The following is a 23,248-nucleotide window of genomic DNA, read 5'->3' as shown; positions in this document are numbered from 1 at the left end:
ACCAGCTTTTAGATAAGAGAGAGCTCAGGTTAAAAACATTTGTGTGATTGTTTTAGGATTTTATCGTGTGTGTGAGCCCTGGTTTGAATGATGTTATGTCAAGGTTTTGAATGATATTTTGTGGCAGATTGTTCTATCCCTTCAGTTCCTTCTGTAAAATAGCGATAACAAACTTCAATTGTCAAAATACAATATGGCTGCCTGTCGGCCATGTTGTTTTCCGATTAGTCTCAAAATGCAATATCCATAACTAGGCACCGAGGGAAACCTACATATAAAATTTGAGAAAGATCCCTTCAGCACTTTCTGAGAAATAGTGATAACAAACTTCAATTGTCCAAATCCAAGATGGCTGCCTGTCGGCCATATTGTTTTCCGATTGGTCTCAAAATGCAATATGCATAACTAATGTAAGCACCAAGAGGAACCTACATATGAAATTTGAGAAAGATCAATTCAGTGCTTTCTGAGAAATAGCAATAACAAACTTCAATTGTCAAAACCTAAGATGGCTGCCTGTCGGCCATATTGTTTTCCGATTGGTCTCAAAATGCAATATGCATAACCACCCACCAAGGGGAACCTACATATCAAATTTGAGAAAGATCCCTTCAGCACTTTTTGAGAAATAGCGATAACAAACTTCAATTGTCCAAATCCAAGATGGCTGCCTGTCGGCCATGTTGTTTTCCGATTAGTCTCAAAACGCAATATGCATAACTAGGCACCGAGGGGAACCTACTTATGAAATTTGAAAAAGATCCCGTCAACACTTTCTGAGAAATAGTGATAACAAACTTCAATTGACAAAATCCAAGATGGCTGCCTGTCGGCCTTATTGTTTTCCGATTGGTCTCAAAATGCAATATGCATAACTAATGTTAGCACCAAGAGGAACCTACATATGAAATTTGAGAAAGATCAATTCAGTGCTTTCTGAGAAATAGCAATAACAAACTTCAATTGTCAAAACCTAAGATGGCTGTCTGTCGGCCATATTGTTTTCCGATTGGTCTCAAAATGCAATATGCATAACTAGAAACCAAGAGAAACCTATGAAATTTTAGAAGATCCCTTCAGTACTTTGAGAAATAGCGATAACAAGAATTGTTTACGGATGGAGGGACGGACGGACCACTGACGCAGGGCGATTTGATTGATGAATAGCCCACCATCTGATGATGGTGGGTTAAAAACACCTGGGTCTGATAAACAGACTCTGGAGGCGCAGAATGCGGATGTAGACAGGGCAGGGTATACCATCACGACGAGCACATTAAACTAAGCACTATATTCAAAACTTAGAATTACATGCTCATATCAGCTCAGACTTGAGACAGTTTCTTAATCGCTCATTAGAGTGAACATGATTTTCATATAGCACTCTACGTTATATGTTTACACTCCATACTGTGTAGCTACAAATAATCTATACAACAAAAACACATTCATTCACATGAACAGTTCAAATCAATTTGAAGTGGAATTTTGTTTTTCACTTATGTACATTGCATCAAATATTCTCCGCAATAGTATATGTACCATATACATAACTGTAACTGCATGATACATATATATATGTATGTATGGTATATATATCATGTTAATTAATGTTAGTGAGATGTGAATGTAGCTATATGTATTGATATCATCGATTTCAAAATCAGAGGTTTTTTTTTAATCTGCAGCATCTGTCAGATGAAAATGTAGTTCGAATGCCCAAACTGGATGAACTGTACATGTAGTAGCATTCTTCAAAGTCCATTATGAATGCTTTTCATACAAATGTATTTCTTTCAATTGTTCATGTGTTTAAATTATTAGAACACTGAAGTAGTTTTTATTTTCATAAAAATGGAAGTACTGCCTATCTTTAAAACTAAATTGGATATTGACAAGATAAATTTGCCAAAATGTTAAAAATCAAACCTTATTAAGTAGAATCTAAACAGTTGTAAATGGCTAAGCCCACTATTCTTAACAACAAAATTACTTATTTTGATTCTCTGTCAAATATAATCAGGTTACTTGAAGACTTTGTCAGAAAAGTTAACACATATGTACATTATTAATAGTTGCTTTAATTAAATTAATCTGAATTTGAACATTAAACCGACTTAACAATTTAAATGAAAAAAATGTGTTTTCACCATTTACCATAATTGACAAGAAGAAAATAATTATTTAACTCAACCTATGATATAGTATGTAACAGCCATCAAGACAATACTATTATCTTTAGTTATTTCACAATAGGATATATGCACAACACAAAAAAGTTTTACAAATTTTTGTTGTTTAGAAGAATAATGAACTTAGTAATTTTTGCTGTTCTTCTCAAATAATATGTACTAGTGTTGTAAAGAAAAAAAGATTAAATAATAATAATAAATCTAAGTTATAATAAATTATTTGCATTGATTTATCAATACTTTACTGTGCATTAGTTTAAAGGTTAATTTAATTCAGAAGCTGAAATGATTTAAGACAGAAAAAACCGCCGATGTAGGAATATAACATTTCCACTGCCTTTAAATATCTCTGGTTAAATTTAGCAATCAGTACATTTCCATGAAAAATGGTGTTTTCTAAAGAGTTACTGCCCTTTAACCGTCCCTGAAGCGTTCAAAACTCCACCAAACATAATAAAGGTCTATGTAGATGTACATCGTAGACCCCTTTCTTTTTTATAATATGCTTCGACTGTTATGTAATATTTCAAATGATAATGATAGATCATTTTCTATTTTTTTTTAAACCATCACGAATATTAGAAAAAAAGAATCAGTCGCTATAATTAGAGATGAAATTTTCAGTGACGTCTACATCTGCATGCAGACAGCCACGTTAATGCGGTACGCGTTCTGTAAACGAAAAACTTCATGTGCATTACGTAGGATATAATCAATAGATCCGAAGTCAATAATAATATTCACAAGTCCATTTGACATTTCGAAACCCTATTCAGTGAGAATTTATTTAACTTTTTATTTGCAAACATGCGTATGGTACTCGACTGCCGTTGTTGTGATATTGTCATGATGAATAGACAACTTTTTTTCTTTCGTAAAAAAACATCTAGGCCTATATAATCTAACCATCTGCAGACTACATCAATCACATGCAAGTTAATATTTCAGTGAGAAAATGACATTCAAAGTTGGGTTTGATCACCTACTCTTTCTTTTATTATTGTTTACATTACTGAAAGATGGCGGACAAAATCGGATGCTGGATGAGTGATTTTTCAATGTACAAAATAACACATCGATGTCGATGATGAAAATTCAGCGTGATGTTAGTAGATTTTTCTTCCTGGTCACAGGTAAGCAGCAATATGGCGCCAGCGAAAAGTCGATTGTATCATTCCGCGTGAAATCTAATGCGTTCAACGCGGAAAAATATTCTTACGTATCATCGACAGAACATACTTAAATTAAATACTTTGAAAACTATCTATTTGTGAGGTTCTGTTGTTTTGTCATATATCTAACGAAACTGCAGTGTTGCATTTGACTCCGTAAGTCACGGGACTATTTTTTTTTGCGATAGAATATGATTGTGAAGTGGCAGTGGAAGTTGTGTCAGAGCGAACGAAAATGCCAAAAAAAACAACACATTGTCCTGTCAGCTTCTAAAATACAACAAAACAAAAGGTGATTTTTTTTAATAGCTGAACTTCACTGTATGTCATTTTTTATCGTGAAGTTAAACAAATATTTACTGCATAACATTACGGAGTTACTGTAAAGCAACGTTTAGATTGGCCAACAGCAGTATCCGCCAGAGCCCTCAAAAGCGCTGACATAGACTCAAACTTACGTTTGTGTCTACGTTTGTGTCAACAAAACAAAAGGTAATTTTTTTATAGCTGAACTTTACTATATGTCATTTTTTATCGTGAATATTTACGATATTTACAAATATTTACTGCATAGCATTACGCAGTTACTGTAAAGCAACGGTTAGATTGGCCAAGGCAGTATCCGCCAGAGGGCATCGTAGATTTTGTCAGCTACACCTCAAAAGCGCTGACATAGACTCAAACTTACGTTTGTGTCAAAAACTGAAAATTTCAAGACATCATTAATAATTGTTGATATTTATTTTTGCAGCACAACAACAGTAAGTATATGTAATTATGATTAAAACATGTCAAGAGGTGAAGTGGGAGAGTCCAATATTAACTGTGAGGGGTGTTGTGGGACAGGCAAACATTTATCTGTGAGGGGGTGTAGTGGGACAGGCAAACATTTACCTGTGAGGGGGTGTAGTGGGAGAGTCAAACATTTACCTGTGAAGGGGTGTAGTGGGAGAGTCAAACATTTATCTGTGAGGGGGTGTAGTGGGACAGGCAAACATTTATCTGTGAGGAGGTGTAGTGGGAGAGTCAAACATTTATCTGTGAGGGGGTGTAGTGGGAGAGTCCAACATTACCTGTGAGGGGGTGTAGTGGGAGAGTCAAACATTACCTGTGAGGGGGTGTAGTGGGAGAGTCAAACATTACCTGTGAGGGGGTGTAGTGGGAGAGTCAAACATTTATCTGTGAGGGGGTGTAGTGGGAGAGTCAAACATTTATCTGTGAGGAGGTGTAGTGGGAGAGTCCAATATTACCTGTGAGGGGGTGTAGTGGGAGAGTCAAACATTTACCTGTGAAGGGGTGTAGTGCGCTATCAGAGTTCGCAATCTGGAGCAGTGCCGGTCATCAGCAAACTGACCTACCTGTAAGTAGACATGAATTACCTACTTTATAACTGATAAAATAAGCACAAAAGTATTTAGACGCCTGTCCACGTCTATAACGGACACCTGTCCATGTCTATAAGACACTTAATTTTCAATATCCTATATAGGTCAGTCAACCATACTCACGTAGAATTTCCCTATAGACGTGTCTACAAAACAGACCCCGAAGATACTGCAGCCTTCTACAGCCCCCTCCTGTAAACAACAATATCATTATTTAGTAAACACAGATACAAAATGTACAATTTTAAAATCAAAAAGATACAAAAGTTGATGACTACTTGATTAAACATTCTATAGACTTAGAACTCCTTTTTCAGGGCACTTACAGGAATAACTGGCAAAACAGAAATTGTATAATTATGAAATTAATTGTAGTCTTGTTACACAGGGTCAGGGTCAATTTACCTTTCCTAAACGGGGAGGTAAATTCTACCTCTTACAGATTACACACATCTACAATGTATAAGGATTATTGCTGGTAAATTTAGTTGAAATCCCATTGCATTGATATGACAAGTACTAATTATAATGGGAAACCATTACAATAGTCTCTCAAGCACCTATATTCCTGAAGATGCAAATGTGGTCTCTATCACTATGGCAACAAAACCTATGCAGTTGAATTTGCAGTCTCAAAAAAAAATTTTCATAGAAAATTTTCACAGAAATCAAAAAACATCTATTTAAAATTCTGACCAGTCAGAACCTCCATGTGGTTACTTCGGCAGCCAAACCAATTAGGTTGAATTTGCCATACCCTAATACCCTTATATACAAATTTTCATCGAAATTGACAATATTTTAATTTCAACCAATCAGAAGCCTTTGAGTGGTTACTATGGCAATGAAACTCATGCAGTTGAATTTGCAGTACCCCTACAAACCTATTATAAAAGCGCCATTGTTTTTGCAGTGCCGTACTACAACTTCAAACTAAATTTCATTGAAATCAGACAATATCTAGATCTCGACCAATCAGAAGTCATCTCTATGGCAGCCATTTTTATAAATGAAGTACGAAGACTGAAAGAAAGCCATGCCAGGTAGGTAGGTTGGGACATATACCTTCTCTGCAATGGCGAGGAGGAAATTATTCTGAGCACCACTGCAGTCACCGTCCATGAAGCTGAAAGTCTGTGTACCTTTGGTTGTTACACGACAAACCTCTCGCTTTACAACTTTGTCGAACTTGGTTGTTTGTTTGGATGCTGTAACAAACATAATTAGATACTTTATTGTCAGTTGATTTGATCTCCCTGGATTTCTAAAGCCTTTTTAAAAGTTTGTGATACATTTGAATTTCCCACTACTTACAATTTTTGTCCAACGCTTTTGTTTTAAATTCAATACTAAGGACCATGGGAAACATACATATGAAATTTGAGAAAGATCCATCAAGTAATTCTCAAGAAATAGCAATGACAAATTTTCATTGTCAAAATCCAAGATGGCCACCTGTTAGCCATTTCGTTTTTCTAATCAATCACGTAGCTTTTTGTTTTATATCCTACAACCTACTTACAAACTTATCATTTATTTGATATAATACAATGTACTTACAATCTTAGCCTTTTGTTTGATATCCTACAATATACTTACAAGCTTAGCCTTTTGTTTGATATCTACAATATACTTACAAGCTTAGCCTTTTGTTTTATATCCTACAACCTACTTACAAACTTATCATTTATTTGATATCTACAATATACTTACAAACTTATCATTTGTTTGATATAATATAATGTACTTACAATCTTAGTCTTTTGTTTGATATCTACAATGTACTTACAAGCTTTGAGGCGGTCATTCATCATATCCGGAGTCTCCGTCTGCTCGATGCGGACCACCTTGTACCCTTTCTGTATAAGTGTTTCTGCGTATCTGTTATAGGCAATCTCGGGAAATCCTGAGTGTGCTTGTTCTCCCTATCATAAACAGGTAAATGTGATTATCTTCATTACGCTGCCCTCCAAAAGTCCTGTTACATTTATTACGTAACATACAGCGAAGTTAATCTCAAAGTCTTTATTACCATTATTACGTAACATACAGCCAAGTTAATCTCAAAGTCTTTATTACCATTTGTTAGACATAACTTCTTCGGATGTTTTTGTTCATGATTTCAAATCTTCATGTTCATTTTTTCAACAGTGCATATGTTTTGTTACAATGGAAATCCTCAAAATGCAACATTCTGGAAATTTCCCTCCCTGTTTAACATAAACTTCAAATATGCATTTCTTACATTTTTTTTTCACTGTTAATCAATTAAACAATTACTTTTATTTGTGTCAGTAAAAAAAAACCCATATTTTTATTCATTTTTTAACATTTTGGAAAATACGACCCTCCATTCCCTCTCCCTGCAACTTCAAAGAAGTGAGGTATTTTCCAAATAATTTGCAATCGTCACTTACAAATGGACTATCTTACGGATATTACAACACTTTTTCTCAAATTTTGTTGGCTAGCCATTCGATTTAAATGTTTCAAGTGTAACAGAACTTTTGGAGGGTGGTGTGTATATTTTGCGTTAACTTAAATACAGAACAAATAATATAAACATTACTTCGTCAGTTGGGGTCAAATTTCAGCGCTTTTAGTATCAAGTGCTAATTCATGTTCACCTCAACTCTTTCCGAAATCATTCAAATTTCCGGTAGTGATCCTGTGTTGGTCCTTTGCGCATGCCGCTTTTCCGAGCACATGGCTATGACTTCCAGCATAGATAAAAAGATATTTTACGACTGTGGTGCTTAAAATACCAGTATCTCACCAAATGGTTTCTGCAAAATTATTTGTGGAATGAGTAGAGACTGTTTATTGCTATCTTCATAGAAATACGGAGAAATCGTTCAATCGTAGATGGAAATATGGAGAAATCGTTCAATCGTAGATGGAAATACGGAGAAATCGTTCAATCGTAGATGGAAATATGGAGAAATCGTTCAATTGTAGATGGAAATATGGAGAAATCGTTCAATCGCAGATGGAAATACGGAGAAATTGTTCAATCGTAGATGGAAATATGGAGAAATCGTTCAATCGTAGATGGAAATATGGAGAAATCGTTCAATCGTAGATGGAAATACGGAGAAATCGTTCAATCGTAGATGGAAATATGGAGAAATCGTTCAATTGTAGATGGAAATATGGAGAAATCGTTCAATCGTAGATGGAAATACGGAGAAATTGTTCAATCATAGATGGAAATACGAGAAATCATTCAATCGTAGATGGAAATACGGAGAAATCGTTCAATCGTAGATGGAAATACGGAGAAATCGTTCAATCGTAGATCGAAATACGGAGAAATTGTTCAATCGTAGATGGAAATATGGAGAAATCATTTGAGAGAAGATGGAAATACGCAGAAATCATTCGATTGTAGACAAGAAATAAGACTTTTGATCTGCTCAATGTGTCACTCAATTGTTGCGTGCTCAAGTTATATATATTCTTGTTTCATTTTAATGATAGTCTTTCCTGATTTGTTGATATTTATAAACCTTTTGTAATAGTTTTATTGTGTTTATCTTGTCAACAATGCCACAGAAAACGAAAGTAAAATCAGAGTCTGCCATTTTTGTTGTCCTATTTTTAAAGCTTTCGTTTGTCAATTCCTACATACAACTATGCTTTACTGGTGAGTAACACGAACATGTTTCACGACATCTTAAGACGCCACCAAGGAATGAAGGCACGTTTGCCACGACGACTCGAGACATCATGAAAGATATAGAACCATTTTTCTATGACGTCTCTAGCAGGGATCAAACAAAATTTCAAGCCATTTGCACCAATGCAATTTCTTATTGCCCATACTGTACCGTATGCATTTCAAAAAAATATATAAAAAGTTCTTAACAAATCCAGTAAAATTCATAGGTGTGGTCAAACTGACCAATGGAATCATAAAGGCCCAGTAAAATTCATAGGTGTGGTCAAACTGACCAATGGAATCATAAAGGCTCTGTAAAATTCATAGGTGTGGTCAAACTGACCAATGGAACCATAGGGGTCCAGTAAAATTCATAGGTGTGGTCAAACTGACCAATGGAATCATAAAGGCTCTGTAAAATTCATAGGTGTGGTCAAACTGACCAATGGAACCATAGGGGTCCAGTAAAATTCATATGTGTGGTCAAACTGACCAATGGAATCATAAAGGCCCTGTAAAATTCATAGGTATGGTCAAACTGACCAATGGAACCATAGGGATCCAGTAAAATTCATAGGGGTGGTCAAACTGACCAATGGAACCATAGGGGTCCAATAAAATTCATAGGGGTGGTCAAACTGACCAATGGAACCATATGGGCCCAGTAAAATTCATAGGTGTGGTCAAACTGACCAACTATGGAACCAAAGAGGCCCTGTAAAATGCATAGGGGTGGTCAAACTGACCAATGGAACCATATAGGTCCAGTAAAATTCATAAGTGTGGTCAAACTGACCAATGGAACCATAGGGGTCCAGTAAAATTCATAGATGTGGTCAAACTGACCAATGGAACCATAAAGGCCCTGTACAATTCATAGGGGTGGTCAAACTGACCAATGGAACCATAAAGGCCCAGTAAAATTCATAGGTGTGGTCAAACTGACCTAATATTAAACCATTGAGGCAGATTAAAATTCATAGGGCCTCATGATGATCAATACCCACAATTGTACACAAGGTTCAAACTCTAACCCTAACTGCTGACAGTGGTAAACTCACCTTCATGAATATTATTCCAAGCTCATTCACCCCTATTACAGCATCCATGTGGAAAAGCTCGTAAAATTTTCCCATCTGTAAAGAAATCATTATAATCATTAAAGATGAGAACCATACAAAAATCCCCATACATCACATTACTGAACATTCACTCAAGACCCCCAAAAAACCAAAAGTGCATTTTCCAAATTTTGTGTACGGAAAAAATGTACCTCAAAATATATCTTTGCAGAAATATTCTCGACGCTCCAACCAGATTTGTGATTTTTTTTGTATTTCGTGAAATACTGCAAACTATCATTTTGTACAAATAAGCGCAAAAAGTGTCATAAAAAACAAGAGGTCCAATAGGCCTGCATCGCTCACAAGGTATTTGATGATTCTTCGCCTTCCATTCTAGGCTTTTTATATAATCAAAAGAAATCCTTCATATGTTTGAACAATTTGACGTCTGACCTTGAATGTATGGCTATTGGGAAGTATGTCATGTTATCTGGAAGTCTGAGTATTACCTTATCGAAAGGTATAAATGTCATATTAGGTATGAATGTCACGTTATAGTGAAGTATGAATGTCAAGTTATAGTGAAGTATGAATGTTACGTTATAGTGAAGGAAGAATGTCACGTTAGAGTGAAGTATGAATGTCACGTTAAAGTGAAGTATGAATGTCACATTAAAATGTCACGTTATAGTGAAGTATGAATGTCACATTATAGTGAAGTATGAATGTCACGTTATAGTGAAGTATGAATGTCACGTCATAGTGAAGTATGAATGTCACATTATAGTGAAGTATGAATGTCACGTCATAGTGAAGTATGAATGTCACGTTATAGTGAAGTATGAATGTCACGTTATAGTGAAGTAAGAATGTCACGTTAGAGTGAAGTATGAATGTCATGTTATAGTGAAGTATGAATGTCACGTTATAGTGAAGTATGAATGTCACGTTACAGTGAAGTATGAATGTCACGTTATAGTGAAGTATGAATGTCACGTCATAGTGAAGTATGAGTGTCATGTTATAGTGAAGTGTGAATGTCACGTTATAGTGAAGTGTGAGTGTCATGTTACAGTGAAGTATGAATGTCACATTATAGTGAAGTATGAATGTCACGTTATAGTGAAGTATGAATGTCACGTCATAGTGAAGTATGAATGTCACATTATAGTGAAGTATGAATGTCACGTCATAGTGAAGTATGAATGTCACGTTATAGTGAAGTATGAATGTCACGTTATAGTGAAGTAAGAATGTCACGTTAGAGTGAAGTATGAATGTCATGTTATAGTGAAGTATGAATGTCACGTTATAGTGAAGTATGAATGTCACGTTACAGTGAAGTATGAATGTCACGTTATAGTGAAGTATGAATGTCACATTAAAATGTCACGTTATAGTGAAGTATGAGTGTCATGTTATAGTGAAGTGTGAATGTCACGTTATAGTGAAGTATGAGTGTCACGTTATAGTGAAGTATGAATGTCACATTAAAATGTCACGTTATAGTGAAGTATGAGTGTCATGTTATAGTGAAGTGTGAATGTCACGTTATAGTGAAGTATGAGTGTCACGTTACAGTGAAGTATGAATGTCACGTTATAGTGAAGTATGAATGTCACATTAAAATGTCACGTTATAGTGAAGTATGAGTGTCATGTTATAGTGAAGTGTGAATGTCACGTTATAGTGAAGTATGAGTGTCATGTTATAGTGAAGTGTGAATGTCACATTATAGTGAAGTGTGAGTGTCATGTTACAGTGAAGTATGAATGTCACATTATAGTGAAGTATGAATGTCACGTTATAGTGAAGTATGAATGTCACGTTATAGTGAAGTATGAGTGTCACGTTATAGTGAAGTGTGAATGTCACGTTATAGTGAAGTATGAATGTCACGTTATAGTGAAGTATGAATGTCACGTTATAGTGAAGTATGAGTGTCATGTTATAGTGAAGTGTGAATGTCACGTTATAGTGAAGTATGAATGTCACGTTATAGTGAAGTGTGAATGTCACGTTATAGTGAAGTATGAATGTCACGTTATAGTGAAGTATGAGTGTCATGTTATAGTGAAGTGTGAATGTCACGTTATAGTGAAGTATGAATGTCACGTTATAGTGAAGTATGAATGTCACATTAAAATGTCACGTTATAGTGAAGTATGAGTGTCATGTTATAGTGAAGTGTGAATGTCACATTATAGTGAAGTGTGAGTGTCATGTTACAGTGAAGTATGAATGTCACATTATAGTGAAGTATGAATGTCACGTTATAGTGAAGTATGAATGTCACGTTATAGTGAAGTATGAGTGTCACGTTATAGTGAAGTATGAGTGTCACGTTAGAGTGAAGTATGAATGTCACGTTATAGTGAAGTATGAATGTCACGTTATAGTGAAGTAAGAATGTCACGTTAGAGTGAAGTATGAATGTCACGTCATAGTGAAGTATGAATGTCACGTTATAGTGAAGTATGAATGTCACGTTATAGTGAAGTATGAATGTCACGTCATAGTGAAGTGTGAGTGTCATGTTATAGTGAAGTATGAATGTCACGTTATAGTGAAGTATGAATGTCACATTATAGTGAAGTATGAATGTCACGTCATAGTGAAGTGTGAGTGTCATGTTATAGTGAAGTGTGAGTGTCACGTTAGAGTGAAGTATGAATGTCACGTTATAGTGAAGTATGAATGTCACGTTATAGTGAAGTATGAATGTCACGTTATAGTGAAGTATGAATGTCATGTTACAGTGAAGTATGAATGTCACGTTATAGTGAAGTATGAATGTCACGTTATAGTGAAGTATGAATGTCATGTTATAGTGAAGTATGAATGTCACGTTAGAGTGAAGTATGAATGTCACGTTATAGTGAAGTATGAATGTCACGTCATAGTGAAGTGTGAGTGTCATGTTATAGTGAAGTATGAATGTCACGTCATAGTGAAGTGTGAGTGTCATGTTACAGTGAAGTATGAATGTCACATTATAGTGAAGTATGAATGTCACATTATAGTGAAGTATGAATGTCATGTCATAGTGAAGTGTGAGTGTCATGTTATAGTGAAGTATGAATGTCACGTTATAGTGAAGTATGAATGTCACGTTATAGTGAAGTATGAATGTCACGTTATAGTGAAGTATGAATGTCACGTTACAGTGAAGTATGAATGTCACGTTATAGTGAAGTATGAATGTCACGTTATAGTGAAGTATGAATGTCACGTCATAGTGAAGTGTGAGTGTCATGTTATAGTGAAGTATGAATGTCACGTTATAGTGAAGTATGAATGTCACATTATAGTGAAGTATGAATGTCACATTATAGTGAAGTATGAATGTCACGTCATAGTGAAGTATGAATGTCACGTTATAGTGAAGTATGAATGTCACGTTATAGTGAAGTATGAATGTCATGTTATAGTGAAGTATGAATGTCATGTTATAGTGAAGTATGAATGTCACGTTACAGTGAAGTATGAATGTCACATTATAGTGAAGTATGAATGTCACGTCATAGTGAAGTATGAATGTCACGTCATAGTGAAGTATGAATGTCACGTCACAGTGAAGTATGAATGTCACGTTATAGTGAAGTATGAATGTCACGTTATAGTGAAGTATGAATGTCATGTTACAGTGAAGTATGAATGTCATGTTATAGTGAAGTATGAATGTCATGTTACAGTGAAGTATGAATGTCACGTCATAGTGAAGTATGAATGTCACGTCATAGTGAAGTATGAATGTCATGTTACAGTGAAGTATGAATGTCACGTTATAGTGAAGTATGAATGTCACGTTATAGTGAAGTATGAATGTCACGTCATAGTGAAGTATGAATGTCACATTAAAATGTCACGTTATAGTGAAGGAAGAATGTCACGTTATAGTGAAGTATGAATGTCACGTCATAGTGAAGTATGAATGTCACGTCATAGTGAAGTATGAATGTCACGTCATAGTGAAGTATGAATGTCACGTCATAGTGAAGTGTGAGTGTCATGTTATAGTGAAGTATGAATGTCACGTCATAGTGAAGTATGAATGTCACGTCATAGTGAAGTATGAATGTCACGTCATAGTGAAGTATGAATGTCACGTCATAGTGAAGTATGAATGTCACGTTATAGTGAAGTAAGAATGTCACGTTAGAGTGAAGTGTGAATGTCACGTTATAGTGAAGTATGAGTGTCACGTTATAGTGAAGTATGAATGTCATGTTATAGTGAAGTATGAATGTCACGTTATAGTGAAGTATGAATGTCACGTTATAGTGAAGTATTAATGTCACGTCATAGTGAAGTATGAATGTCATGTTACAGTGAAGTATGAATGTCACGTTATAGTGAAGTATGAATGTCACGTCATAGTGAAGTATGAATGTCACGTTATAGTGAAGTATGAATGTCACGTTATAGTGAAGTATGAATGTCATGTTATAGTGAAGTATGAATGTCACGTCATAGTGAAGTATGAATGTCACGTCATAGTGAAGTATGAATGTCACGTTATAGTGAAGTATGAATGTCATGTTATAGTGAAGTATGAATGTCACGTTATAGTGAAGTATGAATGTCACGTTAGAGTGAAGTATGAATGTCACGTTATAGTGAAGTATGAATGTCACGTCATAGTGAAGTATGAATGTCACGTCATAGTGAAGTATGAATGTCACGTTATAGTGAAGTATGAATGTCACGTTATAGTGAAGTATGAATGTCACGTTATAGTGAAGTATGAATGTCACGTCATAGTGAAGTATGAATGTCATGTTATAGTGAAGTATGAATGTCACGTCATAGTGAAGTATGAATGTCACGTTATAGTGAAGTATGAATGTTACGTTATAGTGAAGTATGAATGTCACGTCATAGTGAAGTATGAATGTCACGTTATAGTGAAGTATGAATGTCACGTCATAGTGAAGTAAGAATGTCACGTCATAGTGAAGTATGAATGTCACGTTATAGTGAAGTATGAATGTCACGTTATAGTGAAGTATGAATGTCATGTTATAGTGAAGTATGAATGTCACGTCATAGTGAAGTGTGAGTGTCACGTTATAGTGAAGTATGAATGTCACGTTATAGTGAAGTATGAATGTCACATTATAGTGAAGTATGAATGTCATGTTATAGTGAAGTATGAATGTCATGTTACAGTGAAGTATGAATGTCACGTTATAGTGAAGTATGAGTGTCACGTTAGAGTGAAGTATGAATGTCACGTTATAGTGAAGTATGAATGTTACGTTATAGTGAAGTATGAATGTCACGTTACAGTGAAGTATGAATGTCACATTATAGTGAAGTATGAATGTCATGTTATAGTGAAGTATGAATGTCACGTTATAGTGAAGTATGAATGTCACATTATAGTGAAGTATGAATGTCACGTTATAGTGAAGTGTGAGTGTCATGTTATAGTGAAGTGTGAATGTCACGTTATAGTGAAGTATGAGTGTCACGTTATAGTGAAGTGTGAATGTCACGTTATAGTGAAGTATGAGTGTCACGTTATAGTGAAGTATGAATGTCACGTTATAGTGAAGTATGAATGTCATGTTATAGTGAAGTATGAATGTCATGTTACAGTGAAGTATGAATGTCACGTTATAGTGAAGTATGAGTGTCACGTTAGAGTGAAGTATGAATGTCACGTTATAGTGAAGTATGAATGTTACGTTATAGTGAAGTATGAATGTCACGTTACAGTGAAGTATGAATGTCACGTTATAGTGAAGTATGAATGTCATGTTATAGTGAAGTATGAATGTCACGTTATAGTGAAGTATGAATGTCACGTTAAAGTGAAGTATGAATGTCACGTTATAGTGAAGTATGAATGTCACGTTACAGTGAAGTATGAATGTCACATTATAGTGAAGTATGAATGTCATGTTACAGTGAAGTATGAATGTCATGTTACAGTGAAGTATGAATGTCACGTTATAGTGAAGTATGAATGTCACGTCATAGTGAAGTATGAATGTCACGTCATAGTGAAGTATGAATGTCACGTTATAGTGAAGTATGAATGTCACGTCATAGTGAAGTATGAATGTCACGTTATAGTGAAGTATGAATGTCATGTTAAAGAGTGTATCAGTTCACTCAATAAAGGGGACAGAACCACAGCTCACCTTGAAGAAGAGAATGGAGTCGAAATACTTTGACTTCAGTTCCCACCACTGCCTCATTGCCTGTACAAGTCAAAAACACAAAACATATTAATTTACATCAAAAACAAACTTCATCAGGCTCAAAACCGATTAATTTAATTTCAGATTATGATACTGGTTATTTCCCATTTTGTCTTGGATTACAGAAATCCCAATCCCCTCATACGTATACATCCCAATACATACCTCAACATACAGACCTCACATCTTTATATAGACGACAAACACTTCACACCTATACATACAGACCTCACATCTTTATATAGACTACAAACACTTCACACCTCAACATACAGACCTCACATCACACCTCAACATACAGACCTCACATCTTTATATAGACCACAAACACTTCACACCTCAACATACAGACCTCACATCTTTATATAGACTACAAACACTTCACACCTCAACATACAGACCTCACATCTTTATATAGACCACAAACACTTCACACCTCAACAGACAGACCTCACATCTTTATATAGACCACAAACACTTCACACCTCAACATACAGACCTCACATCTTTATATAGACCACAAACACTTCACACCTCAACATACAGACCTCACATCTTTATATAGAACACTTCACACCTCAACATACAGACCTCACATCTTTATAGACCACAAACACTTCACACCTCAACATACAGACCTCACATCTTTATATAGACCACAAACACTTCACACCTCAACATACAGACCTCACATCTTTATATAGACCACAAACACTTCACACCTCAACATACAGACCTCACATCACACCTCAACATACAGACCTCACATCTTTATAGACCACAAACACTTCACACCTCAACATACAGACCTCACATCTTTATATAGACCACAAACACTTCACACCTCAACATACAGACCTCACATCTTTATATAGACTACAAACACTTCACACCTCAACATACAGACCTCACATCTTTATATAGACCACAAACACTTCACACCTCAACATACAGACCTCACATCTTTATATAGACCTCAAACACTTCACACCTCAACATACAGACCTCACATCACACCTCAACATACAGACCTCACATCACACCTCAACATACAGACCTCACATCTTTATAGACCACAAACACTTCACACCTCAACATACAGACCTCACATCTTTATATAGAACACTTCACACCTCAACATACGGACCTCACATCTTTATATAGACTACAAACACTTCACACCTCAACATACAGACCTCACATCTTTATATAGACTACAAACACTTCACACCTCAACATACAGACCTCACATCTTTATATAGAACACTTCACACCTCAACATACGGACCTCACATCTTTATATAGACTACAAACACTTCACACCTCAACATACAGACCTCACATCTTTATATAGACTACAAACACTTCACACCTCAACATACAGACCTCACATCTTTAAATCAAGGATTCTTTCTAACACAGTCAGTTTGGTGACATCACTGACAGCCTGTGTAGTCTATACAAGACAGACAATGTTGAGTCTGTGTACACTAGTAAGTTAACTTTTAGTCAGTAATACCTATCACCAGTGTTAGGTTCCGTTAACTCACCGGTGTAGTAGATTTTTTGAAACTCTCTGGAATGTGGAGTGTTTTGGGGTCGTATTCGGGGTCAGTTCTATCGTGCATCTTAGCATCTCTGTAAAAAACCCACATCAATAGTCATCCACATGATACAAGATTCAGTGCTTTTCTGACCTGTCCAGTAATAAGCCCACCCAAATCTATTGTTGTTGGTCAAACTAACACCTGACCTGCCCAAATCTATTGTTGTTGGCCAAACTAACACCTGACCTGCCCAAATCTTTTGTTGTTGGTCAAACTAACAAATATTTCGTTATTTATCTCCTGACTTTGAGACAAAGGCTGCCTGTTTATCCTACAATACCTAGCCCACTCGTATACTGTACACGACCGGCAGTAAACCCATACTTAGCCCCCATAATCATCAAGAAGACATCTGCCCATATATCTGAGGTTGACGTTTGACATTCAGACTGCAAAAATCATTGTATGGCATCAAAAGATACATTTCACATTTTGATTAACCATGATTTGACTCTTGTTACCTTCCACCTCCATATTTGCTGGGCTAACAGAAGTGTAAATAACAGTGCAATATTCATTGGTCAGTTTTGATTTGTTTTATCTAAACTTAAAAACCCCCTCTTCAAGAGCCAGGGTCATAGTCAGAGATCCACTTTAGTCTTTGACCCTAAATGACTTTGACCTTTAATCCAATGAGAGACCATGATAGATCAGCTGGTTAGAGCATCACATCACCTCAGGTGAAGATCTGAGGTGAATAGTTCGACACTCCCTACCCGTTGCGATTTGCGTTTCCCAAGAAACTGAGAAACGGTCAGGTCTGTGTTAACTGTGTCCATGTACAGGAAACTGAGAAACGGTCAGGTCTGTGTTAACTGTGTCCTTGGACATGAAACTGAGAAACGGCCAGGTCTGTGTTTACTGTGTCCGTTGACAGGAAACTGAGAAACGGTCAAGTCTGTGCTTACTGTGTCCTTGGACATGAAACTGAGAAACGGTCAAGTCTGTGTTTACTGTGCCCTTGGACAGGAAACTGAGAAACGGTCAAGTCTGTGTTTACTGTGTCCTTGGACAGGAAACTAAGAAACGGTCAAGTCTGTGTTTACTGTGTCATTGGACAGGAAACTGAGAAACGGTCAAGTCTGTGTTAACTGTGTCCTTGGTCAGGAAACTAAGAAACGGTCAAGTCTGTGTTTACTGTGTCATTGGACAGGAAACTGAGAAACGGTCAAGTCTGTGTTAACTGTGTCCTAGGACATGAAACTGAGAAACGGCCAAGTCTGTGTTTACCGTGCCCTTGGACAGGAAACTTTATCCTTATTGCTTTTATTCAATCAAACGAACTTCATGCTAGGCTTTTCAGGTAAACAGAAGTCCAAATGTTTGAACAATTTTACTTGTGACCTTGAATATGGCTGAAGGTCATTTCTTTTCGCAAACTTTGTGGGGCTCTATCATAGGACCATACCAGTCAAATATCACAATTCTTGGACTTTTGGTTAGTGAGAAATTATTTGTATGTTTTTTCAAAGGGGACCGACAACAACGATGGTGACAACATTGACAACTGGTACTAATACAATATGTCTCTCTTCATTCGAAGGAGAGGCTTTGGTTGATTGGTTTGGTTTGGTTTATCTTTTTTTGTTTAACGTCCTATTAACAGCCAGGGTCATTTAAGGACGTGCCAGGTTTCTGAGGTGAAGAGAAGCCGCAGTACCCGGAGAATAACCACCGGCCTATAGTCAGTACCTGGCAACTGCCACACGTAGGTTTCGGACTCGCTACCCAGAGGTGGAGGGCTAGTGATAAAGTGTCAGGACACCTTATCCACTCGGCCACCGCGGCCCCAAAAGGGGGGGTGGGGGACAAAATTATGACGCAGGAATAAACAAGTTTCTAGTAAAAGCTCATTGAATGGTTGACCTACTTGATCTTGTGTGGTTGGAGAAAGTCGAGTTTGAGATGAGGAAAGTTGGCCTCCTGTTCTGTAAGTGCAGGTTTAGATGTACTCGGACTCTAAAACAATAATATCAGTGTCGAAAATCACAATAATTTTACAGAATCAGCGACATGTCAAAAATCACTACAGTTTCTTAAGATATACAGATATCTGATAATCTGCTAATAATTTACAGTTTATGGTAAAGTTAAACTGCCCGTGGGAATTACTATTGTTATCTCAAAACAGCTATTGTTATCTTGTAACAGCCATTGTTATCTTGTAACATCTGTTGTTATCTTGTAACATCTATTGTTATCTTGGAACAGCTATTGTTATCTTGGAACAGCTATTGTTATCTCAAAACTATTGTTATCTTGTAACAGCTATTGTTATCTTGTAACAACTATTGTTATCTTGGAACATCTATTGTTATCTTGGAACATCTATTGTTATATTGGAACAGCCATTGTTATCTTGAAACAGCTATTGTTATCTTGAAACAGCTATTGTTATCTTGGAACAGCTATTGTTATCTTGAAACAGCTATTGTTATCTTGGAACATCTATTGTTATCTTGGAACAGCCATTGTTATCTTGGAACATCTATTGTTATCTTGGAACAGCTATTGTTATCTTGGAACATCTATTGTTATCTTGGAACAGCCATTGTTAACTTGGAACATCTATTGTTATCTTGGAACAGCTATTGTTATCTTGAAACAGCTATTGTTATCTTGGAACATCTATTGTTATCTTGGAACAGCCATTGTTATCTTGAAACAGCTATTGTTATCTTGGAACAGCTATTGTTATCTTGGAACAGCTATTTTTATCTTGAAACAGCTATTGTTATCTTGGAACAGCTCTTGTTATCTTGTAACAGCCATTGTTATCTTGGAACATCTATTGTTATCTTGAAACTATTGTTATCTTGGAACAGCTATTGTTATCTCAAAACAACTATTGTTATCTCAAAACAACTATTGTTATCTCAAAACTATTGTTATCTCAAAACTATTGTTATCTCAAAACTATTGTTATCTTGGAACAGCTATTGTACTGTTTTACTTACATCAGCTGCTGTAAATGCAGCCAGCCTCGACTTGGTCTTGTCTCCAACAGTTGGTGTGAATGTCGGTTTACTGCCGGAGGAAAAGCTGTTGAGGGAGGGAGTAGTTGTGTCTGGGCTATCATTCTGCTTGGCTGCAGGTTTAGATTTGGGCGGAGGTCGTTTTCTCTTCTGGGGCTGAGAAAATCAAAATCCTTGTTGTAACAGAAAACTTAAGTCTTTGAATTTCATTCTTACTTTTTTAACATATCTATGTGATTTTTATTTGTAAAATTATAATTAGTGTCAATGATATTAAGATTTCCGTGTATTTTTCAAACAAACTAGATTTTAATCCATTTAATTTCTTTAAAGATTCACCAAAACATCAGCGAATTGTATTGCTGCAGATGTATGAATGAATCACTTAAAGATCAGAGTTACATCAATTTACAAATTATCCCACTTTTCTTCGGCAATATACTAAACATACAATAGCTAAATCAGAGTGACCTTTGTTGACTTTCAACATTTTGTACAGAACTCACTACAGATAAGTTATTCAATTCCTGTTTTTTTTTTGGCTCTTTAACAGGAACATCATCACAATGATACAGGAGCCGTGATGACCTTATCCATGTTTATTTTAACACACAGTGTATATATTTACAGCCTTGATGGGAGATTCTGGTTCGGAGCCTGTTTCTATATCAGAGACATCGTCTTCATCGACACCACTGCTTTCCTCATCTTCGCTGCTAAAGTTTGCCTCATCAGAGTCCTCTTTAAGTTTGAATTCATCACCTTTAATAATGGGAAACATTGGCAGTGAAGAAAACGTATCAATTGTAACCTCTCTATAACGACCACCTGGCAACCGGAATGAAAGTGCTCTTTATAGAGGTGGTCAGGTCGCCTGACAGGGAGTGTAGTTCTGTAGTATACTGTACATCATATGTATATAGAGGTGGATCGGGTCGGCCGACAGGGAGTGTAATTCTGTAGTATACTCTACATCGTATGTATATAGAGGTGGATCGGGTCGGCCGACAGGGAGTGTAATTCTGTAGTATACTCTACATCGTATGTATATAGAGGTGGATCGAGCCGGCCGACAGGGAGTGTAATTCTGTAGTATACTGTACATCGTATGTATATAGAGGTGGATCAGGTCGGCCGACAGGGAGGGTAATTCTGTAGTATACTCTACATCGTATGTATATAGAGGTGGATCGGGTCGGCCGACAGGGAGTGTAATTCTGTAGTATACTGTACATCGTATGTATATAGAGGTGGATCGGGTCGGCCGACAGGGAGTGTAATTCTGTAGTATACTGTACATCGTATGTATATAGAGGTGGATCGGGTCGGCCGACAGGGAGTGTAATTCTGTAGTATACTGTACATCGTATGTATATAGAGGTGGATCGAGCCGGCCGACAGGGAGTGTAATTCTGTAGTATACTCTACATCGTATGTATATAGAGGTGGATCGAGCCGGCCGACAGGGAGTGTAATTCTGTAGTATACTGTACATCGTATGTATATAGAGGTGGATCAGGTCGGCCGACAGGGAGGGTAATTCTGTAGTATACTCTACATCGTATGTATATAGAGGTGGATCGGGTCGGCCGACAGGGAGTGTAATTCTGTAGTATACTGTACATCGTATGTATATAGAGGTGGATCGGGTCGGCCGACAGGGAGTGTAATTCTGTAGTATACTGTACATCGTATGTATATAGAGGTGGATCGGGTCGGCCGACAGGGAGTGTAATTCTGTAGTATACTGTACATCGTATGTATATAGAGGTGGATCGGGTCGGCCGACAGGGAGTGTAATTCTGTAGTATACTCTAACTCATATGTATATAGAGGTGGATCGGGTCGGCCGACAGGGAGTGTAATTCTGTAGTATACTGTACATCATATGTATATGGAGGTTGATCGGGCCGGCCAACAGGGAGTGTAATTCTGTAGTATACTGTACATCATATGTATATAGAGGTGGATCGGGTCGGCCGACAGGGAGTGTAATTCTGTAGTATACTCTACATCATATGTATATAGAGGTGGATCGGGTCGGCTGTCAGGGAGTGTAATTCTGTAGTATACTGTACATCATATGTATATAGAGGTGGATCGAGCCGGCCGACAGGGAGTGTAATTCTGTAGTATACTCTACATCATATGTATATAGAGGTGGATTGGGTCGGCCGACAGGGAGTGTAATTCTGTAGTATACTGTACATCATATGTATATAGAGGTGGATCGGGTCGGCCGACAGGGAGGGTAATTCTGTAGTATACTGTACATCATATGTATATAGAGGTGGATCGAGCCGGCCGACAGGGAGTGTAATTCTGTAGTATACTCTACATCATATGTATATAGAGGTGGATCGAGCCGGCCGACAGGGAGTGTAATTCTGTAGTATACTCTACATCATATGTATAAAGAGGTGGATCGGGTCGGCCGACAGGGAGTGTAATTCTGTAGTATACTGTACATCATATGTATATAGAGGTGGATCGGGTCGGCCGACAGGGAGTGTAATTCTGTAGTATACTGTACATCATATGTATATAGAGGTGGATCGGGTCGGCCGACAGGGAGTGTAATTCTGTAGTATACTCTACATCATATGTATATAGAGGTGGATCGAGCCGGCCGACAGGGAGTGTAATTCTGTAGTATACTGTACATCATATGTATATAGAGGTGGATCGGGTCGGCCGACAGGGAGGGTAATTCTGTAGTATACTGTACATCATATGTATATAGAGGTGGATCGGGTCGGCCGACAGGGAGGGTAATTCTGTAGTATACTCTACATCATATGTATATAGAGGTGGATCGGGTCGGCCGACAGGGAGGGTAATTCTGTAGTATACTGTACATCATATGTATATAGAGGTGGATCGGGTCGGCCGACAGGGAGGGTAATTCTGTAGTATACTGTACATCATATGTATATAGAGGTGGATCGGGTCGGCCGACAGGGAGTGTAATTCTGTAGTA

The 23,248-nt window shown here is 36.8% G+C and overlaps 1 protein-coding gene across 1 annotated transcript in view; it reads right to left on the bottom strand.

Annotated features, from left to right (window-relative positions):
- Window positions 1-23,248, bottom strand: part of LOC117316548 (DNA mismatch repair protein Msh6-like) — a 65,790-nt gene that overhangs the window by 31,192 nt on the left and 11,350 nt on the right. The window contains 10 exon segments of the mRNA XM_033871186.1: window positions 4,651-4,722; window positions 4,873-4,941; window positions 5,815-5,957; window positions 6,539-6,674; window positions 9,472-9,546; window positions 15,627-15,686; window positions 17,237-17,324; window positions 19,164-19,252; window positions 20,251-20,424; window positions 20,897-21,030. Coding sequence (XP_033727077.1) covers window positions 4,651-4,722; window positions 4,873-4,941; window positions 5,815-5,957; window positions 6,539-6,674; window positions 9,472-9,546; window positions 15,627-15,686; window positions 17,237-17,324; window positions 19,164-19,252; window positions 20,251-20,424; window positions 20,897-21,030 — 1,040 coding nt within the window.

The sequence above is a fragment of the Pecten maximus genome, chromosome 18 (genome assembly GCF_902652985.1).
Source record: "Pecten maximus chromosome 18, xPecMax1.1, whole genome shotgun sequence".
NCBI lineage: Eukaryota > Metazoa > Mollusca > Bivalvia > Pectinida > Pectinidae > Pecten > Pecten maximus.
This window is presented reverse-complemented; position numbering and strand designations above follow the sequence as displayed.